Consider the following 27,431-nt stretch of genomic DNA (forward strand, 5'->3'; position numbering starts at 1 on the left):
GGGCCGGGCCGGGCGTGGCGGGAGGGAAAAGGTGCAAGTCGCCCTCGGCCCCGTGCAACCCTGTGAGGCGCTTCTCGCGCGGCAGCTACGCCCCGCTCGCCCCTCCGGCCGGGCTGCGTGACCGCGGAGCCGCCTGCCGGCCCACGCCGCCCCGCGGGGCTAGGGACTCACCGTGACGAGCAGCAGCGCCTCGAGCCCTCCGGCTCCCGGGACCCGCGCCATGGCCGAGTCAGTCAGTCAGCCGCCCGCCCGCCCGCTTTCCCCCGGCGCCCGCTGCCCTGTGCCCAAAGCGGCCGCCGCCCGGGGCGGGATTCCTTCCCCCGCCCGCTGAGGCAGCCGGCACGCGGGAGCCGCGGAGGGGCGGAGTGCGGCGCGCGGGGCGGCTGGCCTGACATTTGTACACCTGGGGGGGGGGGGGGGGGCAGGTGAATCCCGCCTTCCTCCGAGGCAGGGCTGGGAGGGGGGAGCGGGGAGGTGACGTCTCCCAGGCCCCTTCGGGACAGGGGGAGGGGCAGCGGCCGCCCTGCTTCCCTCCAGGCTGCGGACTAACCAGATCCGGGGGCTGGAAGCTGCCGGGCCCCTCAGCCGCCGCCGCCTCTGCTTGTAGAGACCGCAGCGTCCCGGTGGGAACGAGTTTCCCTTCGCCCCGCGGCGCGGCCGAGCCCGGTGGGAACCGCTCCTCGGGCTTCTGTCCGGGGAAGACACAATAAGGCCGGGAGGAGACAGCGTCCGAGCGGCCGGCCATACGCCCGTGAACTCGAGCGCTGGCTGCGCCACAGCCGCCCCTTGCGCCCGACGGCGAGCGCCGGGGCCGCGGCGCGGGGAACGAAGGGGGGTGTTTTGTGGAAGCGCCAGCCACAGACGCCGCCGCTGCTTACCTGGGAAAGGCCCCGCTGTCCCAGCGAGCCCTGGCCCGTTTCCCGGGGCGCTCCTCGGGTTCTTGCCACGCACTCCGCAGCGCTCCTGCAAGGGAGCAGCATGGGCCAGCCCTGGACGCTGACCGGCTCTGTTCCTTCACCCGTCAGCTACAGCCCTGGCAGGCGCAATACTTCCCTCCCGTCCTGGAGGGACCACTGACCGGGATCGGGGGGTTGTTTATCCTCTAGGCCTGGTCGCTCCTTGGATTTTTTCTGGGGCGAGAACTTTTATGAAAACTTTTGTTTTTATGTTGCAGCTACTCTTTTTCCGATGGGGATCTGGGCAAATCTATCTATCTCCCCACCCTTGTCCGTACCGAGTTTCTCTAATAAACAGACTTGTTTTCTATGTTGATCTTTGATTGTTACGTGCCTCTGCTTCTCACGCCACAAGGCTTATCCCCACTCGCTGCGGGGTAGCTTTCCCAAAGGATTCTTCACACATAGTCATGCTTTTGTCTCTGGGCAGGTTTGGGCCGAACAGGTGTTTGTATGAGGGTTTCAAATATAGGGAAGGCTCGTTCCATTCCCCCCCGCCCGCAAGAACACCACAAGTCATAGCAAGCGGAGTATGCTTCACAGCCAATCCTTTCACAAAGAGGCAGCCTTCATTAACGAGGAATGCGGCTTCCCAGGGAAAACATGGACTCATGGAAAAGTGGTAAGAAGAATTGCTCCAACACAGCCTGCCAATGTTGATGATGCTCCTAATCTGTGTTCCATACCCTGCAAGCCGTTTCCTTTGTATCCCTTTCTGATACTGCTCTCTGCTCAACACCACCTGACTAATTAGCACCGAGCAGTCCAGAATCTAATGATTTCCAAGGGGGGGGGGGCAATTAAGGTAATCATGCTTCTTACTTTTACAAGGATTGGACGCCTTTATGCGAATAGATGCTGATTAATTAGCATTGATTAGGTCAGATTCAACTGTGGTAAATACCTTTTCACATCATTTCTGAAGCAACCAATTCTAATATCATGAACAGAATTCGGACTCTTTCAGAGGAATAGCCACCCAGGAGCATTTTGCATCGTACATGCAGCACCTCCGTAAATAACTCCATCTGAAACAACTGCAATAGTTAGACACAAAATGGTAAATTGAGGCCAGAGAACCAGCATTACCTCAGAATGTATTCACTTTTGTTGATTTAGGAAATAGTGATATAGAAATTGCCGCTGCACATCATATTGCTGCTTAGAAAAAAATCAGTGACACCACATGTCCAAGTGCAGTGGCTGCAGTGTTATATTCCTAGCTCTGCCCCGCCTTACAGTCTCACTGGTCAAGGAACATAACTTCTCTATGCCGAAGTGTAGCTACTTGTGAATGGGTGCATTAATGGTTTTGTTCCTCACAAACATGCTTTGAGGCTTACCTAATGTTAGTAAAAGTGCTGCGATCCTATTTTAAAGTTTTGTAATTCTTGAATGAAAGAAGCAATATAAGTGGAAATTATTATAATTTTAAGGTGTGCAGTGGAGAATAGGACTGAAGCCCTTAATATGATCTATATACAGTATTTTTAATTGGGTGAGCTATACCAAGGTTCAAAGCTCTGGGTATATTATGACTGACGGCCTAAGAGTTCCAGAATCATTATAATGTAAATGAACGTGTCTCATGTCAAAGATCTGTAAGGAAAGCTCATTCATTTGCAGATTAATAGACTACTACAAAACTTTTTGGTAATTTTTTGTGCTCTCCAATGTAGCCAAGTGGAACCTTGATGCAAGTGCTAATTATTTGTTAGGGCCATTTGTTAGTGGAATACATTTCTACAACTAATCAAAATAATTTCTGTGTTAAAATAAAGTGAAACCTTCTCATTTCCATTTAAAATCAATTAAAAATAATAGACCCATGTCAAGTATTGAGGCCCCAGTCCTGCAAACACTTAGTCAAGTGTGCAACTTTATTCGTTTGTGTAATCTCACTGATTTCACATGCATAAGCCTTTGTAGGAGTAGTGCCAGATGCAGAAATAGTGAGCTGCCAGGAAGCAGCAGTAACTCTTATCCCCCAGAGTCCAGCCAGAGAAAGATCAGCCACTAGAGCCAGGGAGTATGTGGAAGCTGTGCTCCCAGAAACTTCCTTCTGCCAGACCTGCTCTTGTGATGCTGATAACATTCACATAGGTCAGTCAAAGCTCCTGCAAATACTTTCAATTACCACTAATGCTGAGCTTCCTGATTTCTTGTTTATCATTTTTATAGCACTCATTATTGACATACCTAAACATTTTTATGAATTTATCTGTATATCAGCTTCCTTTTAAGATAGGAAAATATTATTCCTATTGTATGGAGGTAACTTTCCCAAGTTCACATTTGACATCTGGCAGATCCAGGAGCTAAATTCACATCTATCTGTTTCCAGCCTAGTCCCTTCACCACATGACCATCCATTCAATTTCACCGATATATGCTATAAACTAGCCTCCCAGCTTTCCTTACGGATCTTTGATATAATGAGACACTTTCATTTACATTGTAATGATGCTGGTGCTCTTAGGCTGTCAATCATAATATACCCAGAGCTTTGAATCTACCTTTAACTCACACAATTAAAAATATAGATAATATTAAGGGCTTCGGTCCTGTTCTCCAAGACATGGTATACACCTTAAAAATTACAATAATTTGCACTTATTTTGCTTCTTTCATTCAAGAATTACAAATGTTTAAAATAGAATCTCAGTACTTTTACTAACGTTAGCTCTAAAACTGGTCTGCAATTATGGCCCAGGAAATCAGTTTATACATGATACAGGTAAACAATACAAGGATACAGGTGCTTGTATCCTTCTGCTAGCTGGTATAGGTTCAAAGTTCAAACATGCTGAAAAACAATACGGAAGTGCTCCAAAGCTGAGCTCAGCTCAGGCTGAGTTTCTTTGCATAACACCCTGTTCGTTATTGAAATCTACAAATGACCAAGCCCCATCCACAGTCCATGGAAGACAGTGTAAGTCTTTCCAATTACAGGAGAAGTGCGGAGTAACAAACACACCAGTCAATCACATACCTCATTTGGAACCGTAAGTACACAATCAGGCAGCAGCTGAGACAAAAAAATAAAATAAAATAAGGAAATACCATACAGTACTGTGTTAAACATAAACTACTAAAAAGATAAAGGGAAAGTTGAAAAAAAAAGATTTGCAGGATAAGGAAATTATTTCTGTGCTTGTTCCATTTAAATTAAGGTGGTTAAAAGCAGCGTTTTTCATCTGCATAGTAGAGTTTCAAAGCTGTATTAAGTCAGTGTTCAGTTGTAAACTTTTGAAAAAACAACCATAACATTTTGTTCAGGGTTATGAACATTTCAAAGTTACGAACAGCCTCCATTTCCAAGGTGTTCGTAACTCTGAGGTTCTACTGTACTTTGATGAGCATTGGAGCAGGCCCTAAATTGCTATTCCTTTCTAAAAGTTTAAACATCCATATAATTTTCTTCATATAGATTGAACAACAAATACACAATTTCATAAAAATATTATTTTTGTAATAAGTCACAGTATTACAGTATTTATTATGAGCACATCCAGCGCCATCTTCTGAGTGACAGTAATGAGACCTGTGTACTTCCAGTGAAACATTCTCATGTGATCACTCATGAGTGCCAGTCTCATTTCATGCTGAGTAAAGCTAGAGTAACAATTTTAGCATATGATTAATTTCTTTTTTTGGGGTGGGGAAGAAGGGAGTGGGGGGGAGGTTAGATTAAAACATCCAGGGTCCAACCTACTTCCTTATGAAATCAATGAAAATCTGTTATAATGCCTTTAAAAGTGTTGAAACCAAAGACTTGACAATCATCTATAATTTTTTAAAATCAAGTTGTTGAATTAAATGGAACAGGTACAGTATTTAACAAGTTTCAGAGTAGCAGCCGTGTTAGTCTGTATTTGCAAAAAGAAAAGGAGGACTTGTGGCACCTTAGAGACTAACCAATTTATTTGAGTATAAGCTTTCGTCAGCTACAGCTCACTTCATCTACAGCAGGAAATCCAGAGTCTAGCTGTGATGAAATGCTCTGAGCTCATTGTATGTCATATTAAGGTAATATGAGAATATTTTTCATTGTCTTAAAAATCACACTCCACCCTGGTCCATTGTTTTAAAATTCTTACCACATAGTTCTTGTGACTATTGTCAATGATCTGTTCAAGTATTTGCAATTAAAGGGCGTTGCCCAGATTTCACAGAGTTGCACAAGAATTCGCTTCTAACTACTATTAATTTTAACACCTATTGAGTTTAAATATTACACCTGTGTCTCAGATTCCCCAGCTGTAAAATGGGATAATGATACTGATTTCCTTTGTAAAGTGATTTGTGAGTTACTGATAGAAAATGGTATCATAAGTAAAAATTTTAAGTAAAAAATTTATTATTATTATTTATTTATTTATAAATTTATTATTATTATTATTAATAGGATTAAGAGAAAAACTTTTTGTATTAAGGCCCTGATCCATTAAGCATGTTTAACTTTAAGCAGGCGTAACCCCATTAATTACAAAGTTATGCCTGTGCTTAAGAGCTTACGGGGTTTGGGCCTGTGTGAGAATATTGGTTGAAAAGTATAAAGTACAGACAGGGAAGAGTGGTTCAGTGTCATTACTTTCTACTAAACAGATTATAGTTGGACACGTACAAAAATGCTTCTGATTCTTCTGTGTTCATAAACTGTATTTGGTTGATCCTTTCTGTGTCTCCTCTATTCAGATCTTTTTAATAAATTCAGGGTGTTTATTTCCCTTTCACTGGCTGGAATAATTTCCCTCCTCCTTCTGTTCTACCTCTTCTCAAACTCAATCTCTGTCTCCTTTCTTTCCCACTTAACTTTCTTCCCGTCCCTATTCTGTGTTCTCTCTGTCATAATTACTGTCCGTTTCCTCCTCCTTTTCTTTGTCAACCTTGTATTTTGTGGCACCAATGGATAGTAGCTAGATGTCAGCAGCTGTGCCATACTCTGATCCTTTGGGCTCCGTGATTATGGCAGGCTGCAAAGGGAATGCTGTTGATAATTCTAGAAAATTTTACCTGTAATTCAGGGAGACACTGTAGGGAGATACTACAGAACAGGGTGCCAAATGCAGAACTTGGCTTTCATGGCATGATCCAAAGCCCACTGAAACCACTGGAAAGATTCCCATTGATTTCAATGAATTTTGAATCAGGCTTTTGCTTGGGCAGCATGGATATAGGAAAGGAAGTGTGCAGTCCCTGTGCAGGAGTGTTACTAGAAAACTGATTGTTCCCTTGTATAGCAAAGTTGCTTAACTATAATTCATTTAAATTGTGTGAGTTCTAATTACACATTTCAGTTGGCATGTTGAACAAGTGACCTGTTTGCTTGGCAAAGCTGTTACAACCTGACAAAATTATTTTCTTTAACACAGGTTTCTGACATTGTACCAAAGTCCGAAAAAGAAAGGCCTTTCCACTGCACAGAAAAGAGAGTGGCAGAACAATTCATTTGTTGTTTCAATCCACTCTACAACACAGCTCATTTGATATGGATTTGTATGTTATCTAAAACGTCTTTCATTAAAATACACAGTGATGCTCTTTATGGGTAAGCTCAGGTAGGGTAGCCAGACATTGGAAGGAGTAAGCTAAATTAAAGCTATTGATAGACATATATGTTGTGAATCAATCCCTTTTTTCTGTTTGTGAATGATTCACAAACAGACTTTGATATTTACAGATCATCTTTGTAGTTATTCAATAAACAGCTTCTGCAAACAAATTGCAGCCTGAATAGGGGAGGAAATTACTACTGCTCGCATTGAAGACAATAAGAATTTTGCTGTTGACTCCAGTTGAAGCAGGATTTCCCCCTTAGTGTTAAAGGCCATGTCTATGCTAGAAACTTTTTCCAGTATAGCAATGTTGGTTGGAGGAGGGGTGATTATTTTGTGACATTTCTACACTGGCTAACACCCTAGTTTAGGCACAATTATACTGATACAAAAATCTTTTTGCTGGCATACCTTATTACAGGTTTGGTGACCGTATAAGATATACTACCTACCTCACTTTTTACCAGTATAAACTGCTTTAGCCTAAGAGTGTTCGCTGGTATAGTTATACCAGTATAGATTTATCAGAAATCCTTTTCTAGTATATACCTGGCCAAAGGCACGGGACTTGAAAAAAATGTACCTAGAGATCAGGAAAAAATGCCTAAGGCTTGGAAACAAGCAATAATATTTTCATTGTATAGTAAGTTTGGAAAAGGGGACGAGAGACTGACAAAAGTATTAGTAATCAAGAGGTTAGAGAGTTGGTGTTCTTGCAATAGAGCTGAGGAAAAAGGGAAAGACAGCTGAGTGAAAGACTACATGAAAATCAAGTCTACTTCTGAATGAGACATAGAAGTGCTGATCACTTCTTCACTCTGAGACAACTCTCTTTGGAACTATCAAATGCAAATTGAATGCAACAGAATGCTTTGTTCAAGGAGGAGATCTGTGCAAGTGTTGTATAGATTTTGAGAGGGCATATCACATAGTGTCAAGTGAATTAGCCTCGGAATTGCTTGAACTCTTAGGATATGTCTTCACTGCAGTTAGCCTGGGTTCTTACACTGGTGTTGCTCTTATTTCCCCTCTGTTCCACACACAAAAATGTCTCACTCAAGGTAAGTGGTGCTTTCAACACCGGCTAACTTACGTGGCTGAGGATGAAGGCAAGAACTTGGATTCCACTTTCAGTTGGGCTGGTAACCTGTCCATTCGGCAGTAAAGATGCACACTAAACCACTCAGGTGCTGATAGTCTTCTAGTACTTTCTCAAAATTCCTTCCTGTGTGCCCCAAAAGTCAGATAAGTTCTCCCACAATTCACTGGGAAAAAATGATAGAGTGACTCAGCTTACTGCAGCACAAAAGAAACACAGGATATGCCCCCCAAAATCCTAGTGACACACATGGTTGAATGCAGCACCAGTGAGGACACAGTAACTCAGATAGGACTTTGCAGTGTGGCTGCTCACACCTGGGCTAAGCTAACTCAGGTGCTCAGACCTGAGTGGCAATTACCTGAGTTAACTACAGGGAAGCTATTCCTTAGGGAACACAGCTATCTATAGGAAATGAAGGTGGTCTGAAGGGAAGACAGGAGCACAGTGTTGATCATCCTTTTCCTCTGCAGTACATAATAGCTGGCATTTAGTTGAAGCAAAAATCCCTGTAATGTCCCATGCCAAAGCTATTAAATACTGATACTTGCATGGCAAGCTTTTCATTCACATAACTTCACATATCCCAGTAGCTCCACATCAGAACGGACTACAGAAACCAAGCTGTCCATTCCAAAAGGCATATTTGAATAGTAGGCAAAGAACAGTGTCTGAAGGCAGATAGCATTGGAAGTTGTGCAGTTAGTCTGAAATTCTTTCTCCTAACTCCTATCTCCTTTTAAGGATTGGAGAGTACAAATTGGAAGACAGAGAGATCCATTATAGTAATGGTCTCAAGTTGCACTGGGGGAGGTTTAGGTTGGATATTAGGAAAAACTTTTTCACTAGGAGGCTGGTGAAGCACTGGAATGTGTTACCTAGGGAGGTGGTGGAATCTCCTTCCCTTGAAGTTTTTAAGGTCAGGCTTGACAAAGCCCTGACTGGGATGATTTAGTTGGGGATTGGTCCTGCTTTGAGCAGGGGGTTGGACTAGATGACCTCCTGAGGTCGCTTCCAACCCTGATATTCTATGATTCTATGATTATCTTTCAATCAGGTAGAATGTAGTCATATCAAGATTTTTCTAGAGACTATTGTGAGCTGCAAAATCACCCCAAATTATCCTCTTGCCTAGATTCTGTGGTGAAAATTTTAGGGTAGAATTTGGACCTTTATCTGAATATTTTCTGGGAGAACAGGAAATTTGTACTCCTTGTGGTAATCTGAATTTATGATTTTTTCTTACCCAAATCCCTCATAATGGCCTGGATTGCCCCCATATGTGGTCTATTTTTTTTCCAAGCAAAAGGAGGAATTAATCTATCTCCAGGGCAACTTTCTACCCACTCTTTGGATCATATAGACTGTCCTCTGTGGGTCTGAGTCCACTCTCGGGGAAAGGGAGGGAGAACAGAGGGGCTGCAGGACCACACACATTGTCCTCTCTTCAAACCTGTAGAGATTTATAGGGAAAGTAAATACAGCTCAGGTTTGTTTTATCTTTTCTATATACCCCACCCCAATGGGGCAGCTGTGGCTGGAAGGGGTCCCCGATAGTGTGGTTTCAATGAGAGCCACTGGGAGGCCAGAATCCTTGCAGATCTTTGGGGATCAGCCAGGTTTGCCAGCAGACTCCATGGCTTTTTCTAGTGGGATCTCTTCCCAGTGCCCTGACAGAGTGACATGGTGGATCTTCATGATGTGATCCAGTAAGAGATTTCCTTCTGCACTTTTAACCATGGGATGATTTGCCCCATTAGTTCATCTGAAAGAACTTGATTACACTGCAATTTGAATAAGAAATACAATTTGACCAATTTGTTTGCTTAAACTGCTAGGAAATACCAGATACAATGAAAACTGAATATATGAAGGCACAACAGGGGCTTCGAGTTTTGGAGTCCTACTAGAGAATGAAGGGAAAAGATACTGTCATTATCTAGAAAGGAGAGAGAAAAACTATTATTGCAGGGAGGTTCTTATTCCTGTACTTATCAAATGGTATTTGCCATCAGACAGATTTTCTGTACAGGAGATGCTCTCTAATAAAAATCTTCATAAACCTCAGCATTTCATTCTATCAGCTGTTAAAGTTGGAATTTTACTTTTAAACATTATTGTTTTTCACATTTTACATAAGTTCAGCCTTTGAAATTAAATGTTAACTTACATCCGGTGATGTCTGAAACCACAGAGTCCACCATTATTCCTTTGTTGTCATCTGTCCAACATACTTTTCTTTCTTTCCTTATTTATAACACAAACTGATCTGTTTTCTCTATTTGGGCATATACTGAATGGAAATGAACTAGAAAAGATATAACATTAAGGATAAAATATGTTAAGAAGAAAAAACTGTAAGAGTGGTATAGAATAGCCAAGACTTCCTAGGTAAATGATTCACTGAATACCCAGTTACACTGTCTTTTTCAGTAATCTTTCTCACCCTCGGTATTCCTGTGAATTTTGATGGGATTACGCATGTGAGTAACATCCTACTCAGTGGTTGGGCTTTTCAAGAGTCTAAGTTACTTTGGAGCACATGTTTCATTAATTTTCAATGGGAGTTATGCTCCTAAATCACTTAAGTGCTTTTGAAAAATCTTACCCAGTGCGAGTAAGGGTGGCATTTTGGATTCTGATGAACATTAGAATAATGAAAGGAAAAGGAGTACTTGTGGCACTTTAGAGACTAACAAATTTATTTGCGCATAAGCTTTCGTGAGCTACAGCTCACTTCATCAGATGCATCCAGCATCCGATGAAGTGAGCTGTAGCTCACGAAAGCTTATGCGCAAATAAATTTGTTAGCTCTAAGGTGCCACAAGTACTCCTTTTCCTTTTGCAAATACAGACTAACACGGCTGCTACTCTGAAACCTGTCATTAGAATAATGAGTTCATGACTACCGGTAGAATTCAAAGAAATTGTAAAGACAGCATGATGTTTGGCTCTGTAATGTCTAATGGTCAGTTAAAAATAAATATAAAATATCCAGACTCCTTACTTGCTAAGTTTTTCTGTTTTTTCTACAAAATAACTTTAAACTACAGGTATTGGTAAACCACAATATTGTTGTTACGCTAGGGCCAAATTTCTTTACTCTTGTTAAGTAGCATCTTTCTCCTTAAGAAAACTCATTTACTTCACTGGGGCTACCCATACAGTAAGGTGCTGCTCATTCTGTCCCCTAGAAAGTATTACTTTATGTGCAGTGAAATTTTGCTTGAGCCTACCCATACAAGATGCTGGGCTGCAGTCGAGAGGACCGCAGGGTGCTCCGCACTTCTTAGGATCAGGCCCCAGGTTTCTCTCTCTCTCCGTGGAGTTAAAACCTAAAACAAAAGACAGACAGTCGCAGAAAGAATAGTCACCTACATTTTTGTGCTTCCCTGTTAGTTCTTTACCACATTGTTGATGGGTTTCAGAATGATTTGGTGATTGGTGGATTTCAGCTTTATTGCACATTCCTCATGCTCGCAGTAGTTGGGAGCTTTATGTAGCTGACTCTGCACTCCAGAAACAGGGATTTAGATCAGAGAAATAGTAGACTGAGGAGGAAGAAAATAGCACTCTGAAAAGAGCCTTAACTCTTATTGTGTAGAATGAGAATACCATGATGCTACAGAAGCCTTTAAGGGTATTGGAGAGAGGGGTCAGTGTTGTGCCCTTTGTAGCAGAACTTATTCTTAGTTGAATTGGATTAAATACAAGAACAAATAAATCCTTTTAAGGATACATAAGGGTAAACCTAAATCACTCTGTATAGGGCCTGAAATCCATTATGTCTGATTCATCTACAGTTCAATCTCACCAAAAAGGCCCAGTTGTTGAGAAGGAAAACTGGTGAGACGCTCAACAGCAGCTGTATGGTTTGGAGATGCCATGCATTGGGGGAAAAGAGCCTTGCCCCATAAATAATCAACATTGCTACAGATTACAACATTATGCAACAAAATTTTGTTTTATTATGTAATGCATGACAGGAAAGCGAGAGGCCTGTCACACCCATTCATTTTGCTGAACCTGTTCACGGTGGTGCAATCCTTTGTGAATAGAATGCCTAATGAAGTCAAGGGGACTTTCAAACTTGAAGGATTTACTAGGTCTTTACCATGATACTGCTAGTCTGTGGTATGGCATAGCCTGTGTCATATCACAGCTGAAAAGCATGTGTGTAGAAGACAATATGCCATAAAATGCTGCAACCCCCATCTCACACTGAGCCTGCTATTTTTGGTTACACATGGCTTTATCAAACTAGTAAAAAAAAACAACCTCATCCCAGTTACTTTTCTCAGAGGTATGACATTTTAAAAGTTGATGCCAAATTAATTGTATGTATGTGTATAAATTCATATGTATACTTAGAAGTATCATTTCCTTTTGAAATGTCACATTACCGTACTGATGAAAATGGTTAGTTTTCTTTTACATACCATGAACAGTTTGAAGCAAGATAGTATCTGTCGCAAGATGACAGTTCTGCCAGACATAACATGCCATGTATTTTTATGCCAGATTCCCTGTGTGGAATGATTACAGGATACATACTCTCACAATCTATTTATTGGTTTATGTAAATGCACAATAAATTCTGGTTTAAATGGCAAATATAAAGAAAATAACACAACCCAAAACCAAACAAACCGAAATGGCTCCCACTCTGTTCCCACTGAAGTTAGTGGCAAAGCTTTCAGTGTCTTCAGTGGGTTCAGTTCAGTCTTCAGGATCAGAACCATGGACCCATAGTCACTAGACTCTCAGGATTTCACAGCTTTGTATGCTGTAGAGTGCAAGCTATTCTGGTTAATATCAGTGATAACATATACTTTGTTGCATATTTGTTGTTTTATGATGTTTAAATATTTTTGACAGTTTAGGTCCATAACCTCAGTGGGAATTTTACCTAATTAAAGATGTTGGGGCTGGACTTTTTGTTCATATTTCAAGTTTCAATAAGTCATATTAGCAATGATAGTAACACATGTGGAGTAATATATTAAATGAGTAAAATAAATGTACTAAAATATATACCCCAAATAATGATATTGGCAGAACATTAATATCCAGTCATTTCTGGCACCATTATATATCAATTAGTTCTGATTTTGCTTCATAAAAATACCGAGGGTTCTTTTGTCTTACATCAGAACTGTAGTATTGGAATGTTAACTGAACAATATGAGGCAAACTTTCAACTCCACAGAAATAATTTAGAAGCTAGCTCAATACTGTATTTCTGAGCTTGAAGTAATGGAACTATCAAATACAAATTGAATGCAACAGAATTATTACAAAATGTGCTGGCAGCCCTCAACTTCCACTGGTTTTAATGGGCGCTGAAGGTAGATTCTCAGCATTGAAGGTTGCAGCAGGTGTTCAGTAGCCTACAGTATCAGATGGTGAAAGATACATGGTTGGAAAATCTATCTAGGTACTTATATGATGCCCAGCACCATAGTACCTGAATACCATACAAACATTAATGCATTTATCCTCACAACACCTTAAGGGTATGTCTATACTGCAAAGAAAATCCATAGTGCTGAGTCTCAGAGCCCAGGTCAATTGACTCAGGCTTTCGGGGCTCAGGCTGCTGGGCTATAAATAGCAACATAGACATTTGGGCTTGGGCTTCAGCCCAGGCTTTGAGACCTTCCCTCCTTGCCGGGCTTCAGCCTGAGCCCAAATGTCTACACTGCTATTTTTTAGCCTTGCAGCCTGAGCACCACAAGCCTGAGTCAAGTGCTCTGGGCTCTGGGCCTCAGTGCCACAGGTCTTTTATTGCAGTGTAGACATAACCTAAGAGGCAGGGAATTAATTATCATCCCCATTTTACAGACAAGGTACTGAGAGTTCTGAGAAATTTAGTGATTTGCCAAGGTCTCACAAGAAGTCTATTGCATAGCCAAGTCTCTTGAGTCCCAGTCCAGGGTCACAAGACCTCCCTTTCTTCCTAAAGCACTGATCTAGCCATGAACTCCACGCAGACAGATCCATGCACCTGTGCGGAGCGCCACTGAAACCAAGAGGGCTCCATACACAAGGACTCATTGAGGGATTGTGAACTATGGGAGTAAAATTACCATCTGTTACGCCTAGAGTTTGAATGACTTTAAATAAACCTTTAATGAACAAGCTGAAAAGAACTCTGCAACAAAAACAGTGTATTTAATATCACTTTATTAGGGCTTTTGAGAAAGTATAAAAATATAGCCAATCAATAGACAATACATATAAAATCAGCGAAACAAACTTATTTGCAAATAAATCTGCTAATGCATAATCAATATCAAAAGTCAGTCTACATGGTAAATGTCAGTTAAACAGCTTCAGAGTACTTATTTCGCTTTTTAGATAAAATACTTCATTTTATACTTTATTTAACTACATCTTGAATTACATGTTCCTTTTCAAAGAATACCTCTGATGGCCTTTTAAATATCAACGGCAACAAGAAAGTGACTTTTTTATGGTCAGATGATTGTTTTTTGAAAATATCACAAGTATATTTTTGTCATTGTTTCCTTTAACATAAGTTTTCAGTGCAATTGGAATATGGTGTTATTATTTAGGGCTATAGGCTATCTATAACTCCCATAGATTTCCATGGGGGTTGCTTGTGCAGAGAAGGGGCATAGCTGATCCTTTATTATGCCTTTGTTTTGCTTCCACACTGAAAAGTAATGGGAGCTTCTCAGTACACTGAAAATGAAGGGGAAATGTTGCCAGTTCCAGTACCTCTCTTTGTATTATATTGCAGTCTTCCCAGGGAAGTCACTATATTATCAATATATATTTGAAAATGATCAGTGACTAATAAAAGCTAGAACTTGTTGCTCAGATATTTAAATCAATTGTTTGCAATGTTGTATAAAATACTGAAGGAATGACTGTCGAGATTTAACAACAAAATATAGTGCTAAATTAGATTTTTAAAAATTAAGAAATGTACTTTTCTAAAAAAAAAACCCCATACTACTTTCAGATAGAACATTTTAAAAGTAGTGCTAGTTGAAATTCAGAAATTGTGTCCCATGGGAAATTCCAATGTTTCAAAATTTGTTTTTGTCACAAATTGAGTAGAAAAGTTGAAATATAAACATTTTTCATAGAATGGAAATTTCAGAAAATGATTGATTCAGAAATGTCAGAATGTTTTGTTTCCATTTGTCGAACTGAATTGTTTTATTTTATTTTGACTTGATTCAACACTAAACTGTGTCTTTCTGAGTTGCTGCAGTGTCTCATGGGAGTTGTAGTGTAGGTGTCTGATGCCCCTATTCTTTTGTATGGGCTGGCCTACGTGGCTGGCCTATATTTCCCAAGATGCACTCCAATAGTTCCCCTAAAAGGGAGACTGTGGGATATCATAGGAAATATCATCCAGAAAGGGAGCTTGGCTCATAAAGGCAAATGAGGGCATGTGAGGCACTGTATCAACACAGACATACACAGATTAATGCTGAACTGACACAAACCAAAATGTTTTGATTCAGGTTGATCTGACCGCAAATAAAATATGTCATTTCAATTTTTCTGACTGAAAATCCAAACATTTTGGCATAATTGAAATTTTCTTGCAGAAAATTTTGCAGATACTGTGTTTTTTGTCAAAAGACATTTTGGCCAAAAATTCCTGACCAGCACGTCTTAAAAAAGCATGACATATTGTAAATAGATATTTGTCTCAATCTTATTATTTCTGTGCCATTAACTGACTATTAACAAGTAAAATTTAGTTTAAACATATAAAAGAAATTATGCTATTTGGGAATTCATTAGCAGAAAATATTTCAAGGGTATGGTTATACTATCTCAGACAAAACAGGAAGACTCTCTAATGATATGCTTCATGTTTAAACTGTAAGCATGAGTCTTCTTGAGTTACAAATAATGGGCCCGATTCTACTCCCAATATTAAAAATTCTATTTATTCCAAAAGAAGCAGGAATGAGACCAAAGAGTTAAATCCTGCAGTTCCAAGGCAGGTAGTGCTCCAGTCGAAGTAACCAGGCCAGATCCTCTGCTGGTGTAAATTTACATACCTCCAGTGACTTTAATGGCATTACATTGTTTATACCAGTTGAGGATTTAGCTCATCCTGTGTAAAATTGCAGGATCAGGCTCAAATATAAAAGCTGTGGACCTGCTTCTCCAAGCCCTTCACACTTTAGCAGGAATACTTTGTGGGAAAGGCTTGCAGCAGGATTGAAATCTACATATTCGCATTCAGTTTCGCCCTTCTAACTTGAACAGCCCTTAGGTTGCATTATAAAACAACATTATTAAACAACCGAGGCAGAAACCACACTTTTATACAATAATTGAAGGAAAGCAAAATTAAACTAAATATCTCTTAATGAGGATTAAACTATATGCCATTTCCAGCAATAATAAGTCTAGCAAAAGTGTTTGTACAGAATTTTTAATAAACTGAATAATTTCTCACATTTCCAAATACATTTTTGTTCAACAATTTGTAGTAAGCTAAAAACTTCCGTATCTTACTAACAAAACTTTTTTTAAAAGCTGAAATTACACAGCAAGAGAAATTAATATTCAGAAATGCATTGGTAGTGCAGTTTGAAAGGGAATAATGTTGTTGCTGCTTGATCCATGGGAAATCAAGTGTTAAAAAACTACACTAGCATATTCTTTCATGACACTTCACTAAACATCAAACTACTGTTCTTTAAAAAGAGTTGGCAGAAATTATTACTAACAAAGAAAGGCAACTACTGTATAATCAAACAGATCCAGGTTTTTTAACATTTTTTCCTGTTTTTAAAACCATTTCTATTCCTAGACATGCAAGAGACTATAGCTAGTTCAAACACTGATACATCATACAACATTCCTGTTCAACAGGGTAAAGAAAGAATGCAGCAAGTGTTTCTGAAGCCTAATTTTACAACTAGTGAATATCATGGGGGGAAGAATATTTTTGATTTGCATAACATGATTAGAGAAATACTTAGACAACACTGATATTTTGGAAAAAATCCTTTTTTACATCAAAGTCATTTTTGTTAATAATAGCTTTTTGGTTAGTGAAAAAGGCAACATTTGATTTTTGTACTGAACTTTATAGTTTGCAATACTCAGTCATGAAACCATAAGCCTGTGTACAGTAGCAACCTGTTTTCCTTCTTCAATGAACAATCCTGCAATCCTTACTCACACTACATAGGACTTACTGGGGAGAAAATTTTCATTTAAGTCAATAAAACCAAAGTGATACCCAACTTGAGTGAGGATTGCAGAATCAGGTCCTAAGAGACTTACACCAGCATTAATGTGTAGAATATGTAGCACAACAAGTGGCTTTATAAGAGGTTTGAAGCTGGATACAATACCATGGGAGAACCCTTTTGTGAGGCAGCCTTGGGCTTTATGATAAACTTCAGGAAGCCACTGGAATCTGTGGCTGTAATGTCACTGCAGAAGGCACTTCACACTGTCTTTGACAGTGGGCCAATTTGCATTTCAGCAAGCATAATTTAGAAAAGCCTTTAAACGACATCAGGCTCAGAAACTCTTTGTCCAGATCTTATGAGATAAATCAATCTAGGTAGGTGACTAAGTCTCCTTCTCCCTTTTAACCCATGGGAAGTGATGTCAGAGAGCAAGTGATTATCCTAATAAAACTCTCGTAAACTCCTCAATAACTTACCCATCAGCATTGAAGGAGCAAAGCAAGAGGGAAAAGAAATACAGATTTTATAGTTTAGTGACAAAACAAGCCCCATGAATAATTTTATTGTATTTACACTAAAGTATTGTTGTGTACACTAGTTACTATACTTTACATATGGTACAGAATTGAAACAAGGTAGTTACTATATTTCAGTATTTTGTTCATTCAGCTTCATGTATTCTATGATGTATATATGCAATTAGTAAGCTATCCACAGAGGCACTAAGGAATGGATAAAAGATTTCCAACTTTTTGTTAGTATCAGCTGAAATCTGAGGCCAGATTTTTACTGTTTGTATTTATTTAGTTTCAAGCAAATTGAGATTTTGGCTGAGCTGGCGTCTTGTGGAAAAATAGGAACTAAACACCCAATTTAATTTAGATGATAAAATCCATAAGGACTTCCATGTAGTTTTCCCATTTAACATATTCAAATTCACTTTCGAAATACAATGCAAAGTACAGACATGATATGAAATATCTAGTCTCTGGTACTGTGCGCTAGCAAAGCTATGTTTTCTCAAGTAGTTTTTTCTTCTCCTGAAAGACTTCTACTGCCAAAATCAGAATTATAACACTTTGACTAAACTGCAGTTGTACCCACAGAACATGAAGCTAAGATGATATTTCCTTGTGATTTGTTAGTGCAGAGAACTAGTAAGATATAATATAATACTCAGAATATACCCAGAAATTGGAGATTATCTTCTGGTTAGTAGATGGCAGCAAGCCTGACTAAGAACCTCTGAGTCACTGAGGATAGCAGTCATGGCTGATTAGCCTATGGAAGTAAGTTTAGTGGAGACACAGACATGACTAATAGTTTCATACCCTTACCAGATCAGATGGACTAGTTGTGGTGTGTTTTGCGTCAAACCCTTCAGGATGGAAGTCCTGGTATTTACTGAGAGGAGTGGTGAGTAATGAGAATATACTGTATTTATATGCTTGTAACTATTTCTATACATTCTATTAGGTTAGTGGCAAGGGAATAACTTAGGATAAGTAACTTTCTGTAAAACGTATAGTGACAACATGCAATGTAAACCCCAAGCAAATGGAAGTGATTAGTTAAACACTGTGTTGAAAAGTCACAACGATGACCCTTTCCCGAGACAGCACTGCACTACTGCCACACCACATCTGGGAGAGGGGCAGTTAATCAGTCACAGGGCCATTAATCCTAATTTAAATAAAGGCCAAAGATATCATGACAGGCCATAAATATGATAAAATATCTCAGCATGGGCGCCATATGAAATTCATGCGTGTCAGTACGATACACATACAGTGATTCCGTCTCACTGACACATTCTGATACTAAGCTCTTTCTCCTGGACCAATTTTAAGCTCATTTTAAACTTAGCTGAGTAAGTATTGGAAATGGATATCCAATATGAAATTTTTGCTCTGGATAGACTCTGCATAAATCGGTTGCTCCTGAACCAAATTAACTGTTCAAATTGGTCCTAAATATTTCAGCACAGCTCCAGTGCTGTTCCATTTTCATATTGCCTGAGAAATATGGCAGGGAAATAGAGAGCACACTGACTAATGTATATTAGGAGGGCGATGTTTTGAATGAATGATATTCTCACTCTTAACACTGACAATATGCAAAAGCCATGATATGGAAGAGGAAGCACCATCTGTTTTTAGCACTGCATTTGTAATAATAAAAGAAAATATTTAAAGTTGCTTACCTGAACTTTCCCCCATTGACAATGTTTCTGTGTTTCACTTTGAAACTGGATAGCTTTACGAGATTCTTACTCAGACAAGAATCACAGGAATTTTAGTACTATTTGCTAGTTATAAATAATAAAAATATACTTAGGTATATTTAGTAAGAGTTAAAAATTTCAATGTAAATCATGATCTCTGCAGAAAAATATACTAATAGAAGCCTTACTGATTAGCATACTGTACCGTGCTGTATTTTGTTACCCTTCTTCGAGATGTACCAGGGGAAACGGATCCAACTGTCTGGCTAAGATGAGTGTCAGCACTAAGCATTTGACCAGTCATGCTGCTCATGCCCCCCATTCCACTGATGCCCACCATACCGCTCATGCCCCCCATGCTGCCCATGCCAGGGCCAGATACTACTCTCTCTGTAACAACCACATTATGTGCATTTGATAGCTCAGAAGGAATAGTTAAACTGCCTGGCAGACCAGAGGCAGGTCTAATCACCCGTTCTGTCACCACTACATTTGATGCATCTGCTAAATCAGGGATACTCAAAGAAGGGGGTAACCTTGAGCCAGGTGCAATTACCCTTTCTGTGACTACAACATTTGCCCCATCTGTTAGATCAGGAATATCTAGAATGCCGCGCAAATCAGAGGCGGCGGCAGGAGCAAGCACCCTTTCTGTTACAACAACATTTGATGCACGGACAGGATCGACACTAAGTGTGGGTGGTTGAAAAGTTGAGCCGGATGTGTAGGTCTCAGTCACCATTACATTACCATGGAGCGAAGGATCAGGTATAGGCCTTGCAGGCTGTAGCGTAGAACCAGATGTGTAAGTGTTTTCGGTAACAATTGTTGTACTACCAACTGTGGGAGGCATAGACGAAGATTCATTAACGATGATCGTAGTTCCAGGTGGTGGCAGCTTTAGATCACTTTCAATATTCGGAAAGGTAGCACTAACACCTGGAATGGGTTCGATGACTTTGCCTAAACAGATTTCTGCCAAGGTCTTAAATTTTGGTCCTAATGTATCTAAATAGGTGTCATCGATATCTTCTCCAATAAAACTGCAGCAGCCAATGGAACCAACAGGAGTACCTATTCCTTCGTGATCATATATTAGTAGACAATCATTTGCTGGTCGGCCTTCATCTTCATCTGCATAGGCAAATGCTTTCTGAAGGAGAAAAAGGGAAAACAGAATTAGACTGACTTTTTTCTGTAGATCAGATGAGATCAAATATTAGCAATCTTTATACTGGTGCCTTTCACAAAGAATTTAATGGCTTAGGGCTTGTCTACCCTGCCAATTGAACGACAAAACTTTTGTCATTCACAGCCCCCCCCCCCCGCCCCAAAAGACAAAAGTTTTGCAGTGGCAAGTGGCAGTGTAAACGGCTCGTCAGCAGCAGCACTCTCCTGTCAACAATGTGAACTCCGCTGGTAGGGGGTGGAAGTATTTGTCTGCAAAAGTGCCAACTTTTAGCGTCATGGCCATGTGGACACGGCCATGTTGCTAAAAGCCGTGTAGTGTAGACAAAGCCTTAGTGTCAAAAACAGGAGGAAGAGATGTTGAATATCTGAGGCATAATGGGAGGGATCATTGTGATTTGCCTGTTAACAAGTAGGCCCCTGAACCTTTGTTCATGGTGCATTATCTTCCAGATATTGTGCCTCTTGCAGAAGAGCTGCAGAGCTATGCCTCTGTAATGTTTCAAGTGGGACCAGAACTGAAGCAGCTGATTTGTGCCCTGTAGGTCATCTACCAATTGTAGATTTCTGGCATGCATGAACTCCCAGGCAGAATGTGACCTACTGTAATAATACCACAGAACACAGGTGACTACAACTACAAGTGGATAAAAGCAGTGAGAAAATTTAGCCATTAATATTTGTGTGAATTTTTAATAAAATGTCTACTTCTCAGTATTTGTCACCCTTTTATGCTTGCTTTCTGACCTTTAACATTTAACCTCTCAAGCTTTTGCTAGGGCAAGTACTTATGAAGAATGAAATTTGAGTTCAAATATCCACCAGAAACAAATTTTGATAGTATATTTAGTTATAACATTTGAGACGCAAGGGTCATGTTGTTAGCTAACAACATAGTCCCATGATATTGTTTCTGTTCCACATTTAAATGACTCGTGTAACTAATCAACATTGTGCAAATTGAATTTTACATTTGAATATACAATTTGCATTTCACACCATGTTGGTTAGTTACCTTAGTCATCCATTCTGGGAACAGAGACAATAAGAAAAGAACAAGCCAGTGGGAAGTGATAATATTTACAGTTAATGAACTATGCCCTAACCAAGCATTATTTGATGAAGAAATTCATGAGCAATTTTGAATAAAAAATATATTCAAGAATTTCATGATCTAGTCATAGATAATTCACAAACAGAAAAAAGATGACATTCATCAAATACATGAGTTGCTATGAATTATCTGCCAGCTCTAATCCTAACCAAGGCAATGATAAATCATATTAATAACCAGTTTGACAATTAATGAAAATGTTCACTGTATCCCTCAACTGGGGATGCTATTGAGCATTCAGATTATTATATCAACAACACATAAAGCAATTTCATTTATCATTACCTTTTTTTCTTATCAATGTACACAATGGGCTTGATTGTCCTCTCAGTTACACCATTTACACTATGTAACTCTTTTGATTTCATTGAAGTTACTTGTCAGTTACACAGGTGTAAATCCAATTAGAATCTGACATTATCTAGACAAATATATTAAAAATCAGGTAGATAAATTACCTCCGAGAAGTAGCTGTCTAAGAAAGCCATATTCACTCCTCCTTCTCTATACTCTCTTAATGTCCCTCCAATTGACTCTTTTTTCCCCATTGTTCCATAGGCAGTTGCTGCCCCATAGCTGTTAGTTGTTCCATAAGCTACAGCTGTTCCGAGCCCTGTAGTTTCTTCAAGTCCTGAAGTTACCACTGCTCCTCCTCCATATGTATTTGTATAAATGTCTGAAAATAGAAAAAAATATTATCCTAGAATACACTGTGAGGAAAACTTTCACTGAAATTACTTGCTCACCATTTGATTACTACAAACATTAAAAAAAATCTAGTAAGCCATCAATTAAGGGCAGTTTGGGCTAGTGTCAATTACAGATTCGGACAGGCATGTGCTATAGTGCTAAATAGTGGAATTGCAATAAAAATTAAATGCATGCAAATATACACTTACAATCTTCCTGATTTTCTGTAAGATTCTGGGCCTATATTTGCATACACAATACAGAATGTGCTTGAAAAAATCCTTAATTTGCATATGCACATGATAGGTGCCTATGTAGTCATGTGTGTGCATATATCAGGGACTTGCATGAGTATGTCTGATTTTGTACTTTAATATATGGAATGCATAAGTGTGCACCTATAATCTTACTGAAAATCAGTCCCTATGTTTACTGGATGTTAAGAACAGAAAGACCCGTCTGCCTTTGCTGTGCATAATTGTTCAAAAGTAGTGTTTCTGGGGGGAAAATAAAAGGCAATAGCTAAAGTATATAAATATAGTATTCCTAATGCAGAATGAAAAATTCCTTTTTTAAAGTTCTGTATGTTGTGTGGAATTTTCTTTTCTCCAGAAGTCTTTATATGAGATCAATCAATGAATTGATTGATCGGGGGGGGGGGAGGGATAGCTCAGTGGTTTGAGCATTGGCCTGCTAAACCCAGGGTTGTGAGTTCAATCCTTGAGGGGGCCATTTGGGATCTGGGGCAAAAACTGGGGGGATTGGTCCTGCTTTGAGCACAGGTGGCTGGACTAGATGACCTCCTGAGGTCCCTTCCAACCCTGGTATTCTATGATTCTATGAATTGGTCTCAAATGTCAACTTGTACTAAAACAATTAGTTGTTCGGTCACTATTGTCTTGACTATGCCGGTGGTAAGTTATACCCATAAACCAAATTTTGCTTTCATTTATACCCAGTCACCTTTGTTGATTTTAACTGATGTTAGAGTTTGGTCCATAGGCTCTTGCAAGAGGACTGAAGAGAAGGATGGGAAAGAAGTTGCAAATGTCTTAATCCTGTAGTCATTATTCCGGCAAAGCTCCCCATGACATCAATGAATAAAAATTCCCATTCTCAGAACCATAAGATTTCATCTTTTGATTTATCTCGAGGGTAACACATTTTTTGTCTATAAATGGCCATCACAGAATATGATTTGTGGAAGGGAATTCCTTGCTGGCATCAACCTAGTGGAGGTGGCTGCTGTGTCCACCATCCTCACCTCATGCTTTGGCATAGGGGGCGTACTGGGGGAAGGAAGAGCCATGGTTAAACTGATTCTCCACTGGCATAAGATCTCTAAGGGACCTTATAGCAGGGGTATAAATTAGAGCATCACAAAGGCTGCTCTAGCGGATGTTGTGTCTGGGCTGACAAAGGATCAGGGAGCAGAAACTAGCTCCCTGGCAGTCCCCGCCCTCCTCTGTGCCAAACTTTGCTTAAAGTCAGGGAAGAACTGAACTCTCTAGCTATTACTGAGAATTACATTATTCCAATACTGAAAATGATTTTTGCTTATATTTCTTACACTGTATCTGAAATAGTTAATTTTGATAAGAAAAAATAATTTGCTAACTGGAATGTTAAAGCAAGATGTATTTTGGCTTGAAAGCACCAGCAAATATTTCAAAACAATTATTTCTTAAACACATAGCTAAGGCCCAAATCTACCTGTACCTAAGGCTCAAACCTTACTCACATGAGTAGCCCTTTACTCACATGACAAATCCCACTGACTTCAATGAGACTATTTGTATGAGTAAATGTTGTGGGATTGGGCCCTCGCTTGGAAAATGAAACCTTTTAAATCAGATAATGGCCTTTTATATCAAAAGGACATTCCATGCTGAAAGATGCCTCTCTGCATTACAAAATTTAGAGAAGTTCAGAGTCTACTTACCAGAGGAGTCAGCAAAGTCACCTGCAGTGGCAGCTGCTTTTGATGCACTGATGCCTTTGATATCCTGGAAAATAATATTTCAGCTGTTTAAATACGCACTAAGATCACCATTTGGTTACCTGGCTCTTTTTTAAAATTTGTGATTTACATAGAAGGAAAGGTCAGCTGTAACACTTTACAAAGTCTGAGCCTGATCCTGCACCTTTACTCAGGTATTTACTCAGGCTCTTAAAGCCTATGTAAGTCAATGAACAAACTTGCATGCATAATAGTTTGCACTATCAATTCCTTTATTTAAAAAAAGATGCAGCACCGTAATGTGTCCCAATTCTAGGCATTATGATAGAATTAATTCTATGTACAAACAACTGTGTTTTACAAACTATGAACTGACCTTGTCTTCAGGATGTGCTCCTTCAATTCCCCATGAATGAATTGCTCCTTCTGTGCATTCAGGTACTGGCTCAAATCCGGCCCCAACGCCACCTACAGGTCTAGCTCCATAACCACAACAGTCACTCATTGCCATCAAAATTGGAAACACTAATGGAGAAAGAAACACAAAAGTAAATCAATTATATTTTTAAAACGTATTTCCATCTCTGAGTATATATCTACATCTAGATCTAGTTCTTCAGATTTCTTTTTCCTCAGAGGGCTGATGATCGGCACTTTCTGAAAATCTGACTCGCTTAAGATGTTTCAAGTTGGGAACTCAAAAACTGGGACACTGAGAATCACTAGTGACTTTTTGAAAATGCACATATTATTTTGTCATCAGGAGAACTTCTGCTTCCACTTGCAATGGAGTAAATCTGGAGCAGAGTGGAGTTACTAATCCAGATTTACTCCAGTATAACTGGGAACAGATTTTGGTCCATTCAGCTATACAGGTAACACTTTAAAACCAAACAGACTCAGGTTCAGGGAAACTTGAATCTACATGTATGAGCAGACATTTTCCTCAGAACTCATTGTCAGAGTCTAAGCAAAAAGCCCTCTTATGTATATGCATTATGAGACAATCTTTAATTACATGATCACATGCTATAGTTTCCAAAGGACCATGCCTCATTCACAGAACGGGCAGTTATCCAAAATTTGTTTTTATCCTTCTCTTTCAATATGTGGTCCAAAGTCTTATTTGCTGTACACCTGCAAACCCTGTACCAAATACCAAATAATTAATTTTCTCATGTGCGCTTCTATGGTGCTCTTACCTTATCTGTATCTGAATACACCACAAAGATTATGGAGAGGTGAAGCGGAAGTATTATCACCACTTTACAACTGGAAATACTAAGGCAGAGAGAATAAGGTCAAAATGTCCACTGTTTTTGGGTGCTCAACTTGAAGACCCCTCACGCCTGATTTTTCAGAGTACTTAAAAATTGTATATGTTCAAAGAATAGCTCCAATTGACCAGGATATAATCCACTTCTCCAGGGCAGCATTCAGCCATGAGGCCCTCTTTTCTCTTCTTGCAAGCTCCTGCGTCCTTCACTATATACCTTCCAACTTTTACAATGCAAGAGCTCTACAGATAAGAGACTCATTCATGATAGAACCCTGACAATTCTGTGCACTGAATAAGGCAGAAGTCCTGTTGACAAAATAGTATGTGAACACGTAATTAAAGATTGTATCATAATGCATATGGACAAGAGGGCCAAATTAAATGTTCACAGGCAAACTTACTTCTGGCATTTCCTAAAGTCTGAGTTTGACTTTGCAACCTTAACGTTCTTTTAAAGCAGTTTTTAAAATGTTATTGCCTACGTTTTTAAAAAAGCAAACTGAAAAATTCCATCATGTGGAACCATATGGATCCCCACATGAGATACCAATAGGGTAGAGACCTCTACCACTTTAGACCACAGCACATACCTCTACCACTTGAGATAACAAAGTCAGTGGTTGCAGTGGTAGGTTATCCTCTATGTGGACCAGCCACTAGAAGGGGATGACACATACTTGCCAGTGGGTTTCACAGCTACTTGCTAGACACCATCTCGAGACTCAGGAATAATGGGTTCAGTTCCAGGTTCTGGAGGGGAGTGTGCTCTAGTAGTTATAAACCCTTCTGCCCCTATGGCTCCAACCTGTCCCCCCTCTTGCTCCAATTCACTTGGCACATGTCTCTGTCAATCTCTGCTCCTATATACTCCTGCCTCTCTCCTACTCTGTTCCTCTCCAGCTCCCTGGCTGCTGCCCCCTCCCTCTCTGTCATCCCTGCCTCCACGCCTCCTTCCGTCAGCCCCTTCTGAACATATCCATCTCCACCCCTCAGCTCCTACTCCCATCTACTCCAGCTCCTTCCCCTCCCACTTTTCTCTTTCCCACTGCTCCTACTCTTCTTTTCTCCCCTCCACTGCACCTCACCCCTCTACATTCCAGTCAGGTTGATTCCTCCTTTTCCTCTTTGTGGCCTGAGCACTAGCATGGGATCATTGAGAGCAGAGGAGAATTCCCGTGAAGCTGAACACAGTGGACTTCAGCTGCCAAGAAGTGCAACTGCAGGAAAAGTTCTGCTATAGCCTCTGCAGTCCTGGACTGAAACATGCCCCACAGAGATGGAATCTGAAGAATTTAGCCACCAAACTCTACTCTACAAGTCTCTACGGAGCATGTGAGAACTGTGATTTGGTCTGATTTTCATAGGGACAACAAAGCATGGAAATGCTAGAGCTTCTCAATCAAATAGTTATAAGAATATTTTAACATCTGCACAACAGTGTATTTCCCTTAACCTAATCCTCAGAAACAGCTGAATTGTTTTAGCTGAAACTTTCAATGACAACAAAAACAAATCAGCCTGAGGCAGAAACCTGGCATGGAAAATTTCAGCCTGAACAGATTAAGTTTGGCAAAATTATAAGCATGGTCTTAAAATGGAAAGTGTCAGACTACCTTAACTATAGGTGTTTCTATGGTGGTTCTTAAAATTATAAATATCCTCTTCAGTGATTTGTATGTGAAATTTAGGCATTTGGGAAGACACATGAAAATTTCAAAACCTGGGGACCAAGATACATAAGACATACTAGTCTATTTGGACCCACACTTATGACCTTCTCTTCCATTTTGGTTCCCATTGATTTGTCCTGGTGGCCTGATGTTTGAATAGGGTGGTTTTCAACGTTTTTATTGTGCTTTAGTGAATTATTGTACCCCAAGAATCTTGGTGAGAGAACATTTTATAAATAAATTGATTACGCTGAAAACCACAAAAAGGAAAATACATTTCCTGGTTGGGAAATTGAATGTTTAGAGCCAAGGAACAGACAAGTTAGGGATGGGGGATTTCTTTGGCCATGACCTACAAATAAATAACCTGTCATTTCTGCTGACTTTAAGAGGAGTAGTAAAATGCAAGGGAGTGGGCTGTGGATTATACAAAGTGCCTTACAACAATGGGCCAATGCAGCAAGGTTATGCATGCAGATCTGCCCACACA

At 39.9% G+C, this 27,431-nt stretch overlaps 1 protein-coding gene across 1 annotated transcript in view; it reads right to left on the bottom strand.

Moving 5' to 3' along the window:
* Positions 1-27,431, bottom strand: part of LOC311516743 (uncharacterized protein) — a 97,380-nt gene that overhangs the window by 43,766 nt on the left and 26,183 nt on the right. Inside the window, exons 13-18 of the mRNA XM_084621086.1 lie at positions 24,369-24,517; positions 23,975-24,038; positions 21,801-22,018; positions 19,229-20,193; positions 13,703-13,767; positions 551-873 (exon numbers count right to left, since the gene is read on the bottom strand). Of these exons, the coding sequence (XP_084477212.1) occupies positions 551-873; positions 13,703-13,767; positions 19,229-20,193; positions 21,801-22,018; positions 23,975-24,038; positions 24,369-24,517 (1,784 nt within the window). The remainder of the gene's footprint in view (positions 1-550; positions 874-13,702; positions 13,768-19,228; positions 20,194-21,800; positions 22,019-23,974; positions 24,039-24,368; positions 24,518-27,431) is intronic.

Source organism: Lepidochelys olivacea, assembly GCF_965140295.1.
Source record: "Lepidochelys olivacea isolate rLepOli2 genome assembly, chromosome: 2".
NCBI lineage: Eukaryota > Metazoa > Chordata > Testudines > Cheloniidae > Lepidochelys > Lepidochelys olivacea.